The sequence below is a fragment of the Jaculus jaculus genome, chromosome 12 (assembly GCF_020740685.1).
Source record: "Jaculus jaculus isolate mJacJac1 chromosome 12, mJacJac1.mat.Y.cur, whole genome shotgun sequence".
Classification (NCBI taxonomy): domain Eukaryota; kingdom Metazoa; phylum Chordata; class Mammalia; order Rodentia; family Dipodidae; genus Jaculus; species Jaculus jaculus.
Genome location: NC_059113.1, coordinates 87,502,655 through 87,522,913, shown reverse-complemented (window position 1 = coordinate 87,522,913; position 20,259 = coordinate 87,502,655). Strand labels below are relative to the sequence as shown.

Here is a 20,259-nt window from a genome sequence, read left to right as displayed (position 1 = left end):
GGGATGTTACGCAGGAAAAACCAGGTTCATCAAAATCAATGATTCAATACTTCCTAAATCCGTTTCGTATTTCACACACATATACACATGCATGTGCACACACACAATATATGTATTATATACATACATACACACACACACACACACACACACACACACACACACACACACGGTTTTTCTTTTCCTTTTTGTTTTTCAAGGTCGGATCTCACTCTAGCCCAGGCTGACCTGGAATTCACTATGGAGTCTCAGGGTGGCCTTGAACTCATAGTGTTCCTCCTAGCTCTGCCTTGCGAGTGCTGGGACTAAAGGCTGGGATTAAGAGCTCAGGGACCACTACATTAGAGGTGGCACAAAGAATTTAAGAGCCAAAAAAAGGGGAGGCATGCTTACAATAACTGTGTTTCCAGATACAAAGTGGACATGGAACACATGAGCTCACATAATACGAGGGGAAAAATGATATCAAAACAGGACTAGCTGGGCCAGGCATGGTGGTGCATGCCTTTAAACCCAGCACTTGGGAGACAGGATTGCTGTGGGTTCAAGGCCACTCTGATAGTACATAGTTAATTCCAGGTCAGCCTGGGCTACAGCTGAGACCCTGCCTTGAAAAACAAAACTCAAAAACCAAACAAACCAAAAAAAGAAAACTAGTTGGAAAGAAGATGCAATTCAATAGAGGGGGATTTGGAAGAGAAGTGGGAGGCCATTATGATCATGGTATATTGTCTATATGTACAGAGGTCATCAATGGAAAGTTAAAGAAAAACAAAAGTTAAAAAAAAACACAGCTTAGAGCCGGGCATGGTGGTGCACGCCTTTAATGCCAGCACTTGGGAGGCAGAGGTAGGAGGATGGCCATGAGTTCGAAGCCACCCTGAGACTCCATAGTGAATTCCAGGTCAGCCTGGACTAGAGTGAGACCCTACCTAAAAAAAAAAAAAGCCAGACATATCACAGTCTATGAAAAACCTCAAACCCACATACTAAACAGAGCATCAATTACCAACCAAGAGGTCTACATTTTCCTTCTTAAAGACTTTACCTTTATCTTAATTAAATGAATATATTATACTATCTTTGATCAAATATTCTGTATTGAGCTAATTATAATACAACACAGATATCCTTTGGGGTATTTTTGGGGGAGGGGGTTGGGGCGCTTATTCGAGGTAGGGTCTCACTCTAGCCCAGGCTGACCTGAAATTCACTACGTAGTCTCAGGGTAGACTTGACTCACAGCAATTCTCCTACTTGTCTCCCAAGTACTGGGATTAAAGGCGTGCACCACCACAGCCAGCTTTTTTTAAAAAAAATAATTTTATCTTTAATTTATTCATTTATTACAGACTGAAAGAGAGAAGGAGAGAATGAATGGATGTTCCAGGGCCTTTAGCCACTGCAGATGAACTCCAGATGCATGTGCCACCATGTGTGTCTGGCTTACGTGGGTACTGGGGTATCGAACTTGGGTCATTAGGCTTCACAGGCGAGCACTGTAACCACTAAGCCATTTCACCAGCCCTGTCCTTGGTTTTTAAATTAGAATCAACATTTTGCCACACACTTGTAATATTTTACTCTACAGTTAAAAAACAAAACACAAAACAGGAGCTGGAGAGATGGCTTAGCAGTTAAGGCACTTGCCTGCAAAGCCTAAGGATCCAGGTTCGAATCTCCAGGTTCCACGTAAGCAGATGCACAAGGTGGTACATATGTCTGGAGTTCGTTTGCAGTGGCTAGAGGCCCTGAAGCATCCATTCTCTCCCTCCCTCCCTCTCTAATAAATAAATAAAATTATGTTGTTTTTTTCTTTAGAAATTACCCTGTGGTAGATAGATATATCTCAAACATGTCAGACTCCCAATGAGACCACTGCCTGCTCAGAAATGGAGACATATGGGCCAGAGAGATAGCTTAGCAGTTAAGGTGCATGCCTGCAAAGCCAAAGGATCCAGATTCAACTTCCCAAGACTCACATAAGCCAGATGCACAAGGTAGTGCACATGTCTAGAGTTCATCTGCAGTGGCTAGAGTTCCTAACGCACTCATTTTCCCTCTCTCCTACTTTTTCTTTCTCCAATAAATAATATTCGGGCTGGAGATATGGCTTCGCAGTTAAGACACTTGCATGCAAAACCAAAGGAAAATGGTTCAATTCCCAAGGACCCACATAAGCCAGATGGACAAGAGAACATGTAAGTTTGTAGTTCGTTTGCAGAACCTGGAGGCCTCTGGTGTGCCCATTCTCTTTCTTTCTATCTCAAAATTAATAAATGAAAATAAATAAATGCAAAAATCATATAATTTTACTAAAATATATTTCTAACAGTTATTCCTATTTATAGACTTGAAACTAGTTATTAAGTGCCAAGGGTTCAGTACACACGTTGCACAGATGTACACAATTCTAAACAAACTCACAGTTGCATTTCTGACACAGACTCATAATGGCTTGGTGAATATTGTGCATAAGTAACACGTATTACTTATTACTCAGTGAAGAGTATAGAAGCAGTCAGGTTTTTTGAAGGTTATGAAACTCTTACCTGAAGGTTTCTGTTAGTGAGGGATTCGTCAAGTGTTGTTGCCAGCTCTATTGCTCGTTTCTGACTAGAAGGATCTAAATAATATACCATTTTGGCAGCTAAATGACAGGAAAGAGGGAATTTGTCTTAGTTCAAGGTACCTTAAGCCAGTATTTTAGCCTCTACATATTCAATACAAATTTAAGAAAAGTGTCCACATAGTATTATTAGAACATTATTAGATTAGTATTATTAGATAGTAGAGACACTGCTTCAAGAAAAAGACAGACGCTTATGAGGGTAAGCCAGAAACAGCTGCACTGTCTAAAGTAGAAGATCAGGCACCTCAAGTGTACCATCCACTAACTTACTAGTAAAGAGTGCACACTACGAGTGAAGAAACACAAAGTTCTAGTATTGTTGGGGGGGAGGGGAGGAACAAGGCCAGTTTTAAACACAATAATGTAGTGGCAAGGGGAGGGGACAGGAAAGATGAAATGAGATGTATGAGTCAAGAATGTGAATTCAGCTGTCTACCATGGCCCAGTTCCTAGGCTCCACAGCCAGGTATTTTAAAAGCTACTAAGTCTTAACTCCACAGTGGTCCCATCAAAGGTAGACTTAATAGCTCACGGGACAGACTCGTCCTGCCTTACATTTCTAACATATGAGATGGTTTCAGGTGTTTAGCATTACCAAGTCTGAAAATGATAGTCACATGAAATAAATTTGTTAAGTACAATGACGGGATGAAAAGAAGGCATGCTCTACTTTCACTGTATGTAATATACACTTAAATTCACTTTTGCAGGGATACCAAAGATTGAACACAGGGTACACATTCAAATTCAGTGATATTTATTTCTCTGCAATGCCAATGTTGAACCAGTAGAAACTACTATTCAATTCACTGTAACAATTTTATCTAATGGAAATTTAAAATACACACAAAGCAACTGTTTTCCTAGGATTAAAAGGTCACATACACATATTGCCTTCTTTGAGGAAAAATATGTATCTTACCTTGACAATGATTCATTAAAATGCTGAAGTTGTTTTAGAGGCTAACAGAAGGGCCAATAAAATGATTACCTGATAACCTGTGCGGCAATGAATCAGAATTCCTTTTCAGAAAAGTTTCATTAAAATTCTTTGGATTCGTTGCTCCAAAAAGACGATTCATTTCTTGTTTTAATACTGTTCTAACTGTTTCAGGTAAATCTTTACTTTCACACACTGCTGAATAAATTGAACACAAATTCTCTTAGCAGTTAGATACTACTTACAGTAGTTCATCTTCCTCTATTCCAAGTAAGGCACCTTTGCTAATTACAACAAAAGTAAAAATATAGTTGACTTCATTGACCTTTATCTTGAGGGACTATGTGAACTGAGCTCTTCACTTTATAATTAACTCCAAAGGACCACCAAAGCAACTCTCTGTAATAAACACATTGCAGTCACCGGGTATGATGGTGCACACCTTTAATCCCACCACTTGGGAAGCAGAGGTAGGAGGATCGCTGTGAGTTTGAGGCCATCCTGAGATTACATAGTACATTCCAGGTCAGCCTGAGCTAGAGTGAAACCCTACCTTGAAAGACAAAACAAAACAAGCAAACAAACAAACAAACAAAAAACCCACTGCAGCCATCATATTCTCATGCCATGGGATCTGGATATGAAAAGTAGGTTTCAATTCTTCGAACTGATTCTGAGCTATGCTTTGTTCCCTATTCTGGCATATGGAGACAGTTCAGAGCTTTGGACTGGACAGACCTGAGTACAACTTTGGGTTTGGAGTACACATAGCCTATCTGACTCCATTAATGGAACTACAGGACTGCTGTAGGGAAAGCTACTGCATAACACAGTGAATATAGAACAGTCATACTTGCTACTTTATCATAATTTAAAAATAGGAGATATGGGTAAAAATTATGATGGTGGCTTTCAAATTTTGACTCCAAGGCTGGAAAGATGGCTCAGTGGTTAAGTCACTTGCCCAGTTGATTCCCCAGGACTCAGGTAAAACCGGATGCACAAAGTGTTATATACATCTGGTTTTCATTGGAAGCAAATAGAGGGCCTGGGTATGTTCATTCTCTCTCTTTCCCTGCCAGGCATGGTGGCACGCACCTTTAATTCCAGCACTAAGGAGGCAGAGGTAGGGGAATCACTGCAAATTCAAGGCCAGCCTGGGCTAGAGTGAGACTCTATCTCAAAAAGAAAAAGAAAAAAAGCTAAAAGTAAAAGAGAAACTAATTGAGTATATGACAGAGAGTGGAGTTGTAAAGGGGAAAGTGGGGAAAATTATAATGGTTTACTATGTTCTAATTCTATAATTATGAAAGTTGTAAACAATAAAAAAAATTTTTTTAATTTTTATTTATTTGAGAGCGACAGACACATAAAGAAAGACAGATAGAGGGAGAGAGAGAGAATGGGCGTGCCAGGGCTTCCAGCCTCTGCAAACGAACTCCAGACGCGTGCGCCCCCTTGTGCATCTGGCTAACGTGGGATCTGGGGAACCGAGCCTCGAACCGGGGTCCTTAGGCTTCACAGGCAAGCGCTTAACCGCTAAGCCATCTCTCCAGCCCAAAAGCCATCTCTCCAGCCCAAAAATTTTTAATAAAATAAAACGTCCAAAAAGAATCCTGAAGGGTGAGCAGTAAACACTTGACTTGATGTGCTACACAGTATATAAAGAGATTTGGGGCATACCAAAACTGTGCTGAGATGTATCTTTACCAAGAGTTTCTACAACTGACACAAAGAGGTATGCATACTCTATCTAGTGTGTTAAGTCTTTTTAAAGAGACAGTACATCACCATCACTGCAAATAATCATAGCCCTGTGTTCAGTCAAAATGAAGATTACTGACAGTGATTTTAGCCACACACCTACAGCAATAGGCATAGTCCGATAACATACTCTATATATAATTCTAAGCTCACATAGGCCTTTAATTTCCTGAAATTAATACTTGAAAGAAATAGCTGTAATCATTAGTCCACACAATCATAATAAGGAAGAACACTAAATATATAATTTTTATTTTATTTATTTACTTATTTTTGGTTTTTTGAGGTAGGGTCTCACTCTGGTCCAGGCTGACCTGGAATTAACTCAGGGTGGCCTCGAACTCATGGCAATCCTTCTACCTCTGCCTCCCAAGTGCTGGGATTAAAGGCATGTACCACGACGCCCAGCTTAATTTTTAAATTATTATTTTACTTTTTGAGATAGGATCTAACTCTATAGCCTAGGTTGGCCTTGAATTTGTGATGACCTTATCACCTCAGCCTCCCAAGTGCTGGGACCACAGGCCTGAGCCTCCATGTCTGGCAATAATTGTTATGTTATTCCAAAAGAAAAGTCTCAACTTTGCAGGACTCCTAGCTGATTAAAACTAATTATTGAAGCATTATTATTTTTAGCTATAATTTTCTAGTTCATAATTTCAAACTTTTCTTTTAAATATCACCCAAAAAACTACAGTCATATTATCTGAGATTTGCATAAAACAAAAAAAATCTATGATTTAGTTTCTAAAATTACGCTTATTTTTGGTAAGCATACATATAAAAGTTTTACTTGTTTTGTCAGTCAGAGTAAATTCAACTTTACTTTGTAGGAGTAAGGAAGTGCTGGGCTTCAAACCTAGGGCTTAGTAAATGCTAAACACCCACTTTCTACCACTAAGCTTATCCCAACCTAAACTGAGCATGTGAAAAACACTGACTGAAAGCCGGGCGTGGTGGTGCACGCTTTTAATCCCAGCACTCCGGAGGCAGAGGTAGGAGGATTGCTGTGAGTTCGAGGACACCCTGAGACTACATAGTGAATTCCAAGTCAGCCTGAGCTAGAGTGAGACCCTACCTCGAAAAACAAAACAAGGGCTGGAGAGATGGCTTAGCGGTTAAGCGCTTGTCTGTGAAACCTAAGAACCCCAGTTCGAGGCTTGATTCTCCAGGACCTGCATTAACCAGATGCACAAGGGGGTGCACACATCTGGAGTTCCTTTGCAGTGGCTGGAAGCCCTGGAGCGCCCCATTCTCTCTCTCTGCCTCTTTCTCTCTGTCACTCTCAAATAAATAAATAAAAATGAACAAAGAAAAACAAAAAACAAACAAAAGAACACTGACTTAGATGCCTGATTTAATCATTTTTATATAATATCTGAGGCCAGGAATAAGATAACTAATTTATCACTATTTCTAAATTCTACGGATTGTTCTGATTATGGTCCTATTTCTTCTTCAGTAACTTAAAAATCAAAATAAAAAGTAACACTTTACAACTACTTAATTCTTAAAAAAATTTATTTTTGTTTATTTTAATTTACTTATTTGAGAGTGACAGACAGGGAAAGAAAGAGGCAGAGAAAGAGAGAATTGGGCATGCCAGGGCCTCGAGCCACTGCAAATGAACTCCATATGAATGGAGAATCGAGCCTCAAACCGGGGTCCTTAGGCTTCACAGTCAAATGCTTAACTGCTAAACCATCTCTCCAGTCTACAACTACTTTTTTCTTATACAGGTTGAGCATCCCTAAACCAAAAATGTAATCTATGGACCTAAAACTTCAACTTTTGGGCACTGACATGGCATCACAATAAAAAAAGTTTGTATTCATCCTTCATGTTTTTAATGTATGACAGTCAAAACAAGTGTGCTAGGGCTAGAGAGATGGCTTAGCAGTTAAAGCATTTGCCTGTGAAGACAAAGACCCAGGTTCAATTCCCCAGAAGCCACATAGACCACACACATGGTGCATGTACACCCAAATTCATTTACTGATCTGATTGTCCAAATACCTTCAAAGCACATTGTTTTTTTTAATTCTACCATGGCCTCCAGAGTCCTAGATTAAAAGGCATGCACCATCATGCCCAGCTACAATTTTAAAACAACTTTCTAGAACTTTTACATAATGCAGTGTAACTCAAAGCTTCATTGGCTAGAGGCCTTGGTGCACCCCAGCTCAAAACAACAAGTGTACTAAAAATTTTGTATAAAATGCATTCCAATGGTGTGTATGACGTGTGTTATGTTTTTACTGTGTTGTTTTGTTTACCGAGGTACCTCTCTAGCTCAGGCTGACCTGTAATTCACTATGTAGTCCCAGGGTAGTCTTGAACTCATGGCAGTCGTCCTACCTCTGCCTCCGGAGTGCTGAGATTAAAGGTGTGGACCACCATGCCCAGCATGTGTTATGAAACAAATGTATTTCACATTTAGACTTGATTCCATCCCCAACGTATATCATGTATGTGTAACTATTCCCAATGGCTATTCCCAATGGCAAAATCAAAAACACTTGTGGTTCTAAGCATTTCTGATAAAGGATACTAATCTGCAGTAGCAAAAGAACATCTGAAGACCTAGGCTCTATAGTCGTTGACCCATTAGTGAGTTTCCATGTTACACAGAATGAATAAGCACATTAATCTCTGAAGGTCCTAGATTCTCTACTATAAAACAAAAGGCAAATGAGAGGAAAAGTCTACTTTTCTGTGATTCTACTGTAAACCCAAATTAACTTATTGATCTGATTGTCCAAATACCTGCAAAGCACAGATTGTTTTTTTTTTAATCCTATCATGGCCTCCAGAGTCCTGGATTAAAAGGCATGCACCATCATGCCTGGCTACAATTTTAAAATAACCTCCTAGAACTTTTACATAATGCAGTGTAACTCAAAGCTTCAATGTACACATAACTTTTTAGAAATAGAACAAATGTAATTCACAAATACTTGGGCTGAACAATTCTGTGTCAAAATCAGGTGACATTTGGAATATTAAAATAAACATCCACCCCAAAGATTCCCCTTCAGCTAATTTAATATACAACAACATTAAAATGACTTGAGTCTATGTACAGATTTTTCAGCAATCACTATCAACTTACTAGAATTTACTATGTGAGTAAAAGAAAATAAAACATACCAGAACTAAAAAGTCGAATCATACACTCATGAAGCCAGGGATGACTAGAGTCAATAGTAAATGCCCTCTTCACTGATTGCAGCATCAAAAGAAACTTCTCTATAAAAAAAAGAGAACAGTATTTTGATCACTTGATAAAGCAAGTTGCCCTCATTAAAGGGCCAATACCTTATAAATAAAAAAATATTTAGACTCTAATTAATAACATTACTTAATAGTTCTAAATATTTAATTATTAGGCTGGAGAGATGACTTAGCAGTTAAGGTGCTTGCCAGCAAAGACAAGGACCCAGATTCAATTCCCCAGGACCCATGTAAAACAGATGCACCAGGTGGCACATGCGTCTGGAAGTCATTTGCAGTGGCTGGAGGAACTGGCGTGCCCATTCTCTCTTTCACTCTGCTTCTTTCTCTCTCACTCTTAAATAAATTATATTTAGTTAAGAAAATTATTTAAATTATTAAATTATTTAAAAATTTTTATATGGGACAGAAAGGAGAGAAAATGGCATTATAAGGGCCTCCTGCTACTACAAACAAACTACAAACACAAACACCACTCTGCATCTGGCTTTACCTGAGTACTGGGGAATCTAATACAAGCCATCAGGCTTTGTAAGCAAGAGCCTTAATCACTGAGCCATCTCTCTTAGTCTCGTAAGTCAATATTTTTCAGAATACATTGAAGAAAAAGAGCTTTACAAAATACTGAAAAGCTTTACAGCATTCAGGAATATCTAAACTCTTGCTATAAAAACAAGTTAAAATAATTTAATTTCTAATTCCTTTAATCAGTATTCACGGACACTTAAAATGATTCCTCGTATGAGCCTTATATCCTTTCCTACAGCCTGTACCACAAAGCTCCTTTCTTTAAAAACATTATATTTAATTATTTATTAGGGGGGCCAAACTCCAGATGCATGCGCAACCTTGTGCATCTGGCTTACGTGAGTACTGGGTAATCGAACCTGGGTCCTTTGGCTTTGCAGGCCTTAACCACGAAACATCTCTCCAGCCTCATATGGCTCCTTCCCACTTGACCTTTGATGACTCATCTGCTGCTGCTCAATGCCTTCATTAGCTGGGTCTGCAGTCATTTTTTAACTTTACTCTCGCCATCACTTCACCTCTTGTCTTGCCAGAGCTGCAGCAGCACTTTCCCCGATAGTGGAAAAGTTGTACTGCAAGACGTCAAGCCATCAAGTTGTTCAGTGTTCCCTGCTTCCATATCATTCTCCAAATACCAATGTATAAAACCCCAAGTTCTAACAAGTCCTTGCCCTCACTCCTAATGCTCAGAAAATATAAAATTACTGCCACACTTTTGTCATTGCCTATTTTACACTACTGAAGGCAGTTCCAAGTGCTGAGGCCCTTACAGGTCAGAACCCAGCCAAGAAGTCAACAGAATAATGATTCAGATCACCTCTCTCCCCTTTAAGCAGAGTAGATTTACTTCTTATGCTTAGGGTTTCATATAAAATCCCCCCCCCATCCCCGAGGTAGGGTCTTACTCTAGCTCAGACTGACCTGGAATTCACTATGGAGTCTCAGGATGGCCTTGAACTCATGGCAACCCTCCTATCTCTGCCTTCTGAGTGCTGGGATTAAAGCCTAGTACTCTTGACCCTGGCACATCCATTCTATCTTTCTTCTCTCTCTGCTTGCAAATAAATAATCTTTTTAAAGGGGGGAGGGTGAGCTGGAGAGATGGCTTAGTGGTTAAGGCACTTGCCTGTGAAGCCTAAGGACTCAAGGTCCAATTCCCCAGTACCCATGTAAGCCAGATGCACAAGACAGGGCATGTGTCTGGAGTTCATTTGCAGTGGCTACAGGCTCTGGAATACTCATTCATTCTGTCTCTCTCTCAAATGAATAAATAAAATATTAAAAATTTAAAAATTTTTTTTAAAAAGAAGAAACTGAGGGCCAGGGAGATGGCTCAGCAGTTAAAGGCACTTGCTTACAAAGCCTGACTGCCTGGGTTCAATTCCCAAATACCCATGTGTAATACCAGATGCATGAAGTGGCACATGCATCTGGTATTCGTTTGCAGTGGTCAGAGGCCCTGTGTGCACATTTTCTCTCCCCCCTTGTAAACAAATAAATAAATAAATAAATAAAATTTTAAGAGACCTGAGCATTATATACCTTCATTAAATTCATTTTCTAAATTACAGTAATTATAAATACAGTAAAACTTTTAAAATACTTAAAATCTATTAAGAACAAATCTTTTGATCTATTTCTTCTGTTCATTTCTCTATTATATACCTACTAGAAAATCTAACACCACACATCTTGTGATGGTTTGCCATGGGGGGTGGGGGGTGGGGATCTTGAGTGGAACGCAACCATGTGTGTTCAGAACGAGCCAGTGCTTGCCCTGTTATTGCTCTCTCTGCTGTGGATGTATGAAGAAGTGAGCAAGCTTCCTGCACCATGATGAAGCTTCCCCTCAAAACTGTAAGCCTGAAATAAACCCTTTCCTCCTATAAGCTGCTTCTGGTCGAGTGTTTTGTCCCAACAACAAGAAGGTTAACTGCAACACACAGTAATCCTAGACTCAGGAGGAGGGAGAGGCAAGGCAGGCAGTCAAGTTTAAGGACAACCTTGTTTGCATGTGAATTCCAGGCTACCCAGAGACAACTTGTCTTGATCAGTTACATAATTAACCAACAACAAATAAGTATAAGTTCAATACATAATTTATGGACACTACTGTGAAGTAAAGAAGCAAGAAATGGCTAGTGCTTCATCCAGCCAGAGGTCCAAGTAGCTGTGGAAACTTTGGTAGCCATGGATGTGGTTTGGGTGGTGGTGACAATTTTGGTTATGGAGACTTTGGTGGTGGTGGATAGGGCAACAACAGTGGGGATGGCTATGACTGATTTGGTTATGATGGGGCCACAGAGGAGATAGACCAGGCTATGAGAGCCAGGGCAGTGGCTATGGCTGGGATGGCAGCTATGATGGCTACAATCACAGAAGAGGAAGCAGAGGCAGAGGCAGCTTTGGCAGCAGTAGTGGAAGCTACCAGGAGTTCTGCAGTTACAACCATCTAGCTTCGAATTTGGGACCCATGAAGGGAGGAAACTTTGGGGGCAGGAGCTCGGGCCCCTGTGGTGGTTGAGACCAGTATTTTGCCAGACCACAAAACCAAGGTGCCATGACGGTTCCAGCAGCAGCAGCAGCAATAGTAATGGTTGTGGGCGAAGATTGTTATTACTGCCCTGGACACCAAACTTAGCAGGAAAGGAGAGCCAGAGAAGTGACCAGGAAGCTACAGGTTACAATAGATTTGTGAAGCCGGGCGTGGTAGCACATGCCTTTAATCCCAGCACTCAGGAGGCAGAGGTAGGAAGACTGCCATGAGTTCGAGGCCACTCTGAGACTCCATAGTGAATTCCAGGTCAGCCTGGGCTAGAGTGAGACCCTACCTCGAAAAACAAAACAACAACAACAAAAAAACAATAGATTTGTGAACTTACCCAAGCACAGTGGTGGGAGGGCACAGAAGACACAGGTTAGACAATACTCGTGTATGGGGGGTAATACCCTCAAGTATTTGTGTATTTGTGACACATTGTGTAACAGGTTATTTTAGTTCTCTTCTATGGAAAGTATAACACTCTAATAAAGGTTTTTAAATTCTATTTTTTTTGAGAGAGATAAAGAGGGAGGGAGGGAGGGAGGGAGGGAGGGAGGGAGGGAGGGAGGGAGGGAGGGAGGGAGGGAGGGAAGGAGGAAGAGGAAGGGAGAAAATGAGCACGGCAGGGCATCCAGCCACTGCAAACAAACTCCAGATGCATGTGCCATATACATTTGACTTATGTGGGTCCTGGGGAATTGAACCCAGGTCCTTTGGCTTTGCAGGCAAGTGCCTTAAACTCCTAAGCCATCTCTCCAGCCCCAACAAGGAGTTTAATGTAAACTTTTTTGTTCACCCATGCTGCTAGTTGCTAAATGTTAATAGTTTGATCATATCGTTGAGTAAAAAAAAAAAAATTGGCGGGGGGAGGGTTAAGGTAGAGTCTCACTCTAGCTCAGGCTGATCTGGAATTCACTATGTAGTCTCAGGATGGCCTCAAACTCATGGCGATCCTCCTACCTCTGCCTCCTGAGTACTGGGATTAAAGGCGTGGGCCACTACACCTAGCTGAGTAATTTTTTTTTGTTTTAATTTTTATTTATCTGAGAACCAAGAAAGAGACAGAAAGGGGCAGATAGAATGGGTGTACCAGGGCCTCCAGCCACTGCAAACCAACTCTAGATGCATACACCACCTTGCAGGTCTGGCTTACATGCATCCAGGGGATCAAACCTAGGTTCTTTGGCTTTACAGGCAAGTACCTTAACCACTAAGCCATCTCTCCAGCTCTGTTTTTGTTTTTTTAAATAAAAAAATATATAGTTTACATCTTCAGTCCCAGCATTTGGGAGGCAGAGGTAGGAGGATCGCTGTGAGTTCAACACCATCCTGAGACTACATAGTAAATTCCAGGTCATCCTGAGCTAGAGTGAGACCCTACCTAGAAAAGTCAAAAAGTAAAAAATAAAACATACATAGTTTAGTTTTGTATCTTATTTTGAAACAGTTCTATAGTAACTTTCCCTTGACAATTATTTTGTTTGAACTGAGACATACTGCAGTCTAGCTATACTGCCAGCCTTTCCTAAACTAATGGGCTAAAAAGCAATTCTTCTGCCTCATCCTCTGGTGTAGCTGGAACTACAAGAATGCACCAAGTACAGCTTCTCAATAATTACTTTTGATAAAAAAGAAATACTTTATTTGAGATGGCGGTAATACAGATACGTATGTAAAGAGAATAGGTGTACCAGGTCCTCTAGCCACTGCAAACAAGCTCAAGACACATGTGCCACCTTGTGCATAAGGCTTTATGTGGGTACTGGGGAATCAAACTCAGGTCCTTAGGCTTTGCCTTAAATGCTGAGCCATCTCACAAGCCCCAACAAATACTTTTTGAAATAACAGCCTTTGGCTGATCTTAATAATAATTGGTTTCTTTTCACATCAATATACACTACCTTAGTGATAAGCTTATGCCAGTGAATCACATGAATTATATAAATTCAGTACTATAAAATGTTATCATTACCCTATATCCTGTAGTATTCTAAACCTGGAAAACATGACCATTTATCTTTCATTTGGCTCCAAGTAATAAAGATAACACCAATATTTAAACACACTTGTTTCAAGGGACACACTTACTTTAGAAACATGAGCACCCTTCAAGTATAAAAATTATGTGTTCTAACATCAAGTAAACTCTTTGATGCTTACTCTGAATGCATATTAATTAATTTCACACAGTAGTGGGGATATAGAAGTGTGACTACACCAGAGAGCCACAGCCATCAGTTTCATCAGAGCCACTACACCTTAATTTCCTACCTTTCCTAAAGTAAATCTCAAAGGCAAAAAGATGAGTTTCTATCTTGTTCTTCACCAAGTTCTTCAATGGTGTTAAAAACTTAATAGCTTCTTCCAATGGCGTTTCAACCTAACAAAAAAATTAAAAAAAAAAGAAAAGATTATACAAATAGAGGCAAGGTGGGGGGTGGGGAGGCATGTGAACTCATTCTATTTAAAACACTGTTTTCTTTTGCTGGGGGAAAAAAAATCACTTACCAGTCACCCAGAAGTGCATGCCCATGTTAACCTCTCACACTGTGAACAAAAATGCTTCTGAACTCTAGAATTCATAATGGTTTAACCATGGATATGACAGTATTTCTGGATAGAAACTATTTGACAAGAAAAAAGTGATGTAAACTGGGTTTGATGGTACACACAATCCCAGTACTTGGGAGACAGAGGTAGGCAGATCACTACAATTTGATGGCAGCCTGAGTTCCAGCTCACCCTAGGCTACAATGAGGCCCTACCTTGAAAAATCCAAAACAGAAAGAAAGGAGGGGAAAAGGGAAAGGAATGGAATTTCAAAGGAGAAAGTGGGGGGGGGGGATTAACATGGGATTTTTTTTTTATAACCATGGAAAATGCTAATAAAAATTTAAAAAAAAAAAAAAAGGGAAAGGAAAGAGAAAAAAAAAAAAAAGGAAAGGAGACGGGAAGGGGAAGGGAAAAGGAGGGAGAGGAAGGAGATGTACACAGAACCAGGAACAGGAACAGGAACAGGTCTGATGACCAAAAGGAAAAAAAGGATATGAAAGAGTGATGAAAGGCAGGACGAAAACTAAAGAGCATCAAGAATGAGTGGCATGTCCCTGACACTTCAGACAATATAAAAATGATCAAACTATCACACTACGCATTCTGTCTTCCTTTGTTCTACCACACATTCTACAGAAACCCATCTTTGTTCAAAAACTATACTGTACAAGATGGCATTTGCAAAGGTCTCTATTAATGGAGCCCTAGCCTCACTGTACTTGCATCATATTGATGAAATACTTGTCATCGTTACTATTAGGCAGGTATAATGTTTACTACATGATACTGCTACTGCTATAATCCCAGACTCATTTGAGTGAAGACTGCTCCCTGCACACTGGGGTGAGATGGGGAAGCACCACATGTATCAGATTCTATATTCACTTTCTATCATCACAGAAGGGCTTATTTTCAATATAAATGGATTTGTGTGGGCTGGAGAGATGGCACTGTGGTTAGGGTGCTTGTCTGTGAAGCCTAAGGACCCAGGTTTGACTGCCCAGAACCCATATAAGCCAGATGTACAAGGTGGCACATGTGTCTGGAGTTCATTTGCAGTGACTAGAGGCCCTGGGGTGCCTATAATCTCTCTAATAAATAAATACATTCATTAATGTTTTAAAATGGGATTTTCCAGGCTGGAGAGATGGCTTAGCAGTTAAGATGCTGGCATGCAAGTCTAAGGATCCATGTTAAACTGTCCAGATCCCACATTAGCCAGACACAAAAAGGTGAGGCAATTGCAAGGTCACACATGTCCAGTAGGTGGCAAAAGTATCTGGAGTTCAACAATGGTTGAGGCCGTGGCGTGCTAATTCTCTCCTTCTACTCACTCTTAAAATAAAAAAATTGTTAAATAAATGGGTTTTTTCAAATCTACCCAATAGGCCTCCATCAATACTAACTGTTGCTTTACCAATACAAGTTCTGGCCAAGGAAATTATTTCATAAACCAAAATTAAAGAAGCTAAGCAGTGAAGTGTATGACTTACCTTATCCTAGCACAAAAAGCAACTGACTCTACAGGATAATAAGATTACTTATTAAAATCCCAGCCATAGTTCCAGATGACATCATTTTGAAGGATACATGCACAAAGAGATGGCACTGGCACTGCTAACTACAGATTCAAAAACCCAGAGAAAGTAAGGCCTTTATAAATGTGTTTTTCTCACCCCTTTGCACTTATTTTGCTTCCTTGTTCTGCTGAGTTTTAATCTGAAATGCCCAGGACAGAACTGCTTCTAAGCAGAAAAAGTAGAGATCAAAAGATACAAGTGCCGGGCTGGAGAGATGGCTTAGCAGTTAAGCGCTTGCCTGTGAAGCCTAAGGACCCCGGTTCGAGGCTCGGTTCCCCAGGTCCCACGTTAGCCAGATGCACAAGGGGGCGCACATGTCTGGAGTTCGTTTGCAGTGGCTGGAAGCCCTGGTGCGCCCATTCTCTCCCTCTCCTTCTATCTGTCTTTCTCTCTGTGTCTGTCGCTCTCAAATAAATAAAAAAAATTAAAAAAAAAAAAAAAGATACAAGTGCCAAGCTGGAGAGGTGGCTTAGCGGTTAAGCGCTTGCCTGTGAAGCCTAATGACCCCGGTTTGAGGCTCGATTCCCCAGAACCCACGTCAGCCAGATGCACAAGGGGGCGCATGCATCTGGAGTTCGTTTACAGTGGCTGGAAGCCCTGGCGTGCCCATTCTCTCTCTGTATCTGCCTCTTTCTTTGTCTGTCACTCTCAAATAAATAAATAAATAATGAACAAAAAAAAAAAAAAGAACACAAGTGCCAATCAGCCACCTCCTGCTCTTTATGCCTCCAGGGTATAAATTTAAATACTATACATAATACAAATATTATAGAATATAAATTGCTAACAGGAGATAACAGCCACTGCCTCAAAATGGCAACGAAGAAGATAATCAGTAATGTGTGCCCCCAAAGGAGATTTGTGTCTGTTGTCTTCCAATCCAGTCTCAGTTTCTGTGTGCCTCTCATACGTCAAGAAAAGAAAAACTGTCAGGACAAATCTAAGCACTTCAATTTACATACACGAGCACAATAAACCTAACTTTGTTCTACCTTTACATTCGTAATGTGTGCACTAGAAATGAGGTTCTAAAACCACTGCTCAATATTTAAAAACAATTGTTAAAATAACCTTTAAAATAATTCAGGTTGAATGGACAGAGAGGAAGATATAGCTATATACACATATATAACTAGCTTGCATTATATTTGTAAATAAAGTACTAATAACTATCAAAACCACAATTGTTATCAAGATACTTCACGAAGGGCTGGAGAGATGGCTTAGTGGTTAAGGCACTTGCCTGTGAAACCTAAAGACCCCTATTCAATTCCCCAGGATCTATGAAGACAGATGCACAAGGGGACACGTGTATGGAGTTTGTCTGCAGTGGCTAAAGGCCCTAATGTGCCCATTCCCCCGCTCCCCACCCGTGCCTTTTTCTCTCTCAAATATATAAATAAAATACATATTTTTTTAACAAGATACCTCATGGAGAACTGCACAGGACTGAGATAAGCTACACAAATGGCAGGCATGCCTCCCATTTCCTACTCAACTGCAGCCTTTTATTCGTTGGATGGAATACTTGATAGGACTGCCAACATTATTCATATTCTTGTCTTTTAAAAAAGCCCACACATAAAAAGCTGAATTTATCTACATTATGACATTAAATGCATGCAGGGTGTTTTTAATCATATGTTGTTTGGTTTGTTTGTCTGTAGGCTGGGTCTCATTCTGCAGTCCAAGCTGGGCTATTCTCTCAGGCTCCCAAGTTCTGGCATTACAGGCCACCATACTCCAGCTTGCAATTCTAAAATTATATCTAATTTAAAATCTAATCCCTTTAAGAATACATCTCTGTTCTCCCAATGTAGCAATAAAGCTTGCAGTGGTCATTATGCAGTCTCAGGCTGGCCTCAAACTCATAGAGGTCCTCCTACCTCAGCCTCCTGAATGCTGGGATTAAAGGTGTGTACCACCATGCCTGGAGGTGGGGGAGAGAGAATGGGCACAAGAGGGCCTTCAACCACTGAAAACAAACTTGAGATACATGCACTATATACTTGGGTACTGGTAAGTCGAATTTGGGTTGCTAAATTTTATGGGAAAGCATCTTGTAACTTCTGAACCATCTCTCCAGCACTTAAATGTTCTGCATGTGTGTGTGGTATGTATAATCATGTTAGTGTACATGCATACATGCATGTGAAAGCCAGAGTACATGTAACATGAAGTGTCATCCTCAGGATCACTGTCTACCTCCTTTTAAGACAGACAGTCTCTCATTAGCCAGGCATGCACAATTGCCCTAGCGATAGCCACAAAGCCCCAAGGATCATCCTTCCTGTCTCTGCTTCCCCAGCTCTACAATTACAAATAGATTACAAGTGCAAGCCTCCAACCATGTGCTGCATTTGCATGGACACTTGAGAACTGAACTCAGATCCTGATTTCTGTAATGCAAGCATTTTACTGAATGAGTTCCCTCCAGATCCTGAGTTCTATTTTGTAGATGAGAAGATCAAAGATGAGACAAAGTTTGAAAGGGAACACAATGAAAAGTCTAGTAACTGACTGTTATCTGTGCCCAGATCAGATGACTTGCTGGGCATGGTGGTGCACGCCTTTAATCCCAGCACTAGGGAGGCAGAGGTAGGAGAATCACCATGAGTTCGAAGCCACCCTGAGACTACATAGTGAAGTCCAGGTCAGCCTGGGCTACAGGGAGACCTTACCTCAAAAAAACAAAAAACAATGACTCAAAAATCTAAACTTTGGGCTGGAGAGATGGCTTAACAGTTAAGCGCTTGCCTGTGAAGCCTAAGGCCCCGGTTCGAGGCTCAATTCCCCAAGACCCACGTTAGCCAGAAGCACAAGGGGGCGCACACATCTGGAGTTCCTTTTCAGAGGCTGGAGGCCCTGGACCGCCCATTCTCTCTCTATCTGCCTCTTTCTCTGTCACGTTCAAATAAATAAATAAATAAAAATAATTTTTAAAAAATCCAAACTTTATCAACTGTATCATACTACACTACTCTGGACCAGTATCCTGATTTCAAGTTCTAAATGCAAAATATGATCAGAAGCCATCTATCCATGAAAGAGAACTAAACTGAAGACCATTTGTCTCTAAGCTCTATAATGATGTTGGTAATTCAACTCAGCTGAGTCAATCATTAGCCTTAAATACCTTGGCCAGCTTCTCAGGGATTAGTTCTTCTTTGGGACCGCCAATCTCCTCATCATCATCATCCTTCTTCTTTTTCTGGTTTCTTTGCTGTTTTTCTTTCTCTGCATTCTTCTTCTCTTCTTCTATCTGGGCTTTCTTCTGAGCTCTCCTTTGTTTGTTCCGTAGCTTCTTTAGCTCCTTGTCAGACATGTTTGCTGTTGGCAGTAAGCAGCAGTGAAATTATGAACATGTTAACAGATTATTACTCCCTAATATTTCAAAATTTTATAAAACTATATCTTTTTTAAATTTTTTGTTTTATCTTTATTTATTTATTTGAGAGCAACAGACAGACAGAAGGAGGCAGATAGATAATGGGCATGCCAGAGCCTCTAGCCACTGCAAACGAACTCCAGACACATGCGCCCCCTTGTGCATCTGGCTAACATGGGTCCTGGGGAATTGAGCCTTGAACCGGGGTCCTTTGGCTTCACAGGCAAGTGCTTAACCACTAAGCCCATCTCTCCAGCCCATAAAACTATATTTCATGCCAGCAGTGGTGGCACACACCAGTAGGGAATTGCTGAAAAGATGGAAGCAGGAGGATCAGGGGTTCTAGGCCAGCCCGGGTTACATATTTAAAATATATATCCTGGTATGAATATAAACATGAATACATATACCTACAATTAATATTCCATACTAGGAAAGATGAATAACCTTTACAGAAGTCTATTTTGAAATCAGGTGGAATATATAAGTATATGTGCAAAACATGCAGCGATATTAATGCACCTGCCATTCTGTATGAGATTATAACAAGTTGTTGTCTGTCCCCATGACTTACAAGCATGGCTTCTCTAAGTCACGCCTTCTCAATCTGAAAGGCACTCTGCTGTGAGCCACTATGTCTGATAGTGCACATGACAACATTGCACTGAAGCCTCCCCCCACTACTTCTAGATGTGTACCTCTTTGGTGGATGAGATCTTGTTTCACCCCTTATTTCTATATTCAAGGCCTAGCAGTAAACTAAATATACAAAAAACACTCAAATATTTGTTGACAGAGTAAACATAAGTCAATTAAAATTTTATATTAAAAATTAACAAAATTCTATTAGTATGAATGACAATATCACAAGAACAATATACCAGAAACCACTCACAAATTAGAAGTTTATGTTGGTTAGGTTACAAGCAATAAATTTTAAAACTACATGCTATTTATTTGAACATTTGTTAATATTTTAAAATGGAAAAACTGTATGCCAAAATATACCGTAACTGTAGTACTTTTAAAACATGCCAAAATTCTTGCTTTCAAAAGGCAGAACCAGCCAAGGGAAATGGTTCAGCACTTAATGGAACT

The 20,259-nt window shown here is 40.2% G+C and overlaps 1 protein-coding gene across 2 annotated transcripts in view; it reads right to left on the bottom strand.

Annotated features, from left to right (window-relative positions):
• Nucleotides 1–20,259, bottom strand: part of Naa15 (N-alpha-acetyltransferase 15, NatA auxiliary subunit) — a 102,682-nt gene that overhangs the window by 5,155 nt on the left and 77,268 nt on the right. The window contains exons 15-19 of one of the 2 annotated variants that reach the window (XM_045131120.1): nucleotides 18,910–19,103; nucleotides 13,912–14,020; nucleotides 8,487–8,585; nucleotides 3,624–3,770; nucleotides 2,553–2,650 (exon numbers count right to left, since the gene is read on the bottom strand). In XM_045131120.1, coding sequence (XP_044987055.1) covers nucleotides 2,553–2,650; nucleotides 3,624–3,770; nucleotides 8,487–8,585; nucleotides 13,912–14,020; nucleotides 18,910–19,103 — 647 coding nt within the window. The remainder of the gene's footprint in view (nucleotides 1–2,552; nucleotides 2,651–3,623; nucleotides 3,771–8,486; nucleotides 8,586–13,911; nucleotides 14,021–18,909; nucleotides 19,104–20,259) is intronic. The other variant, XM_045131121.1, reaches the window with a different exon arrangement.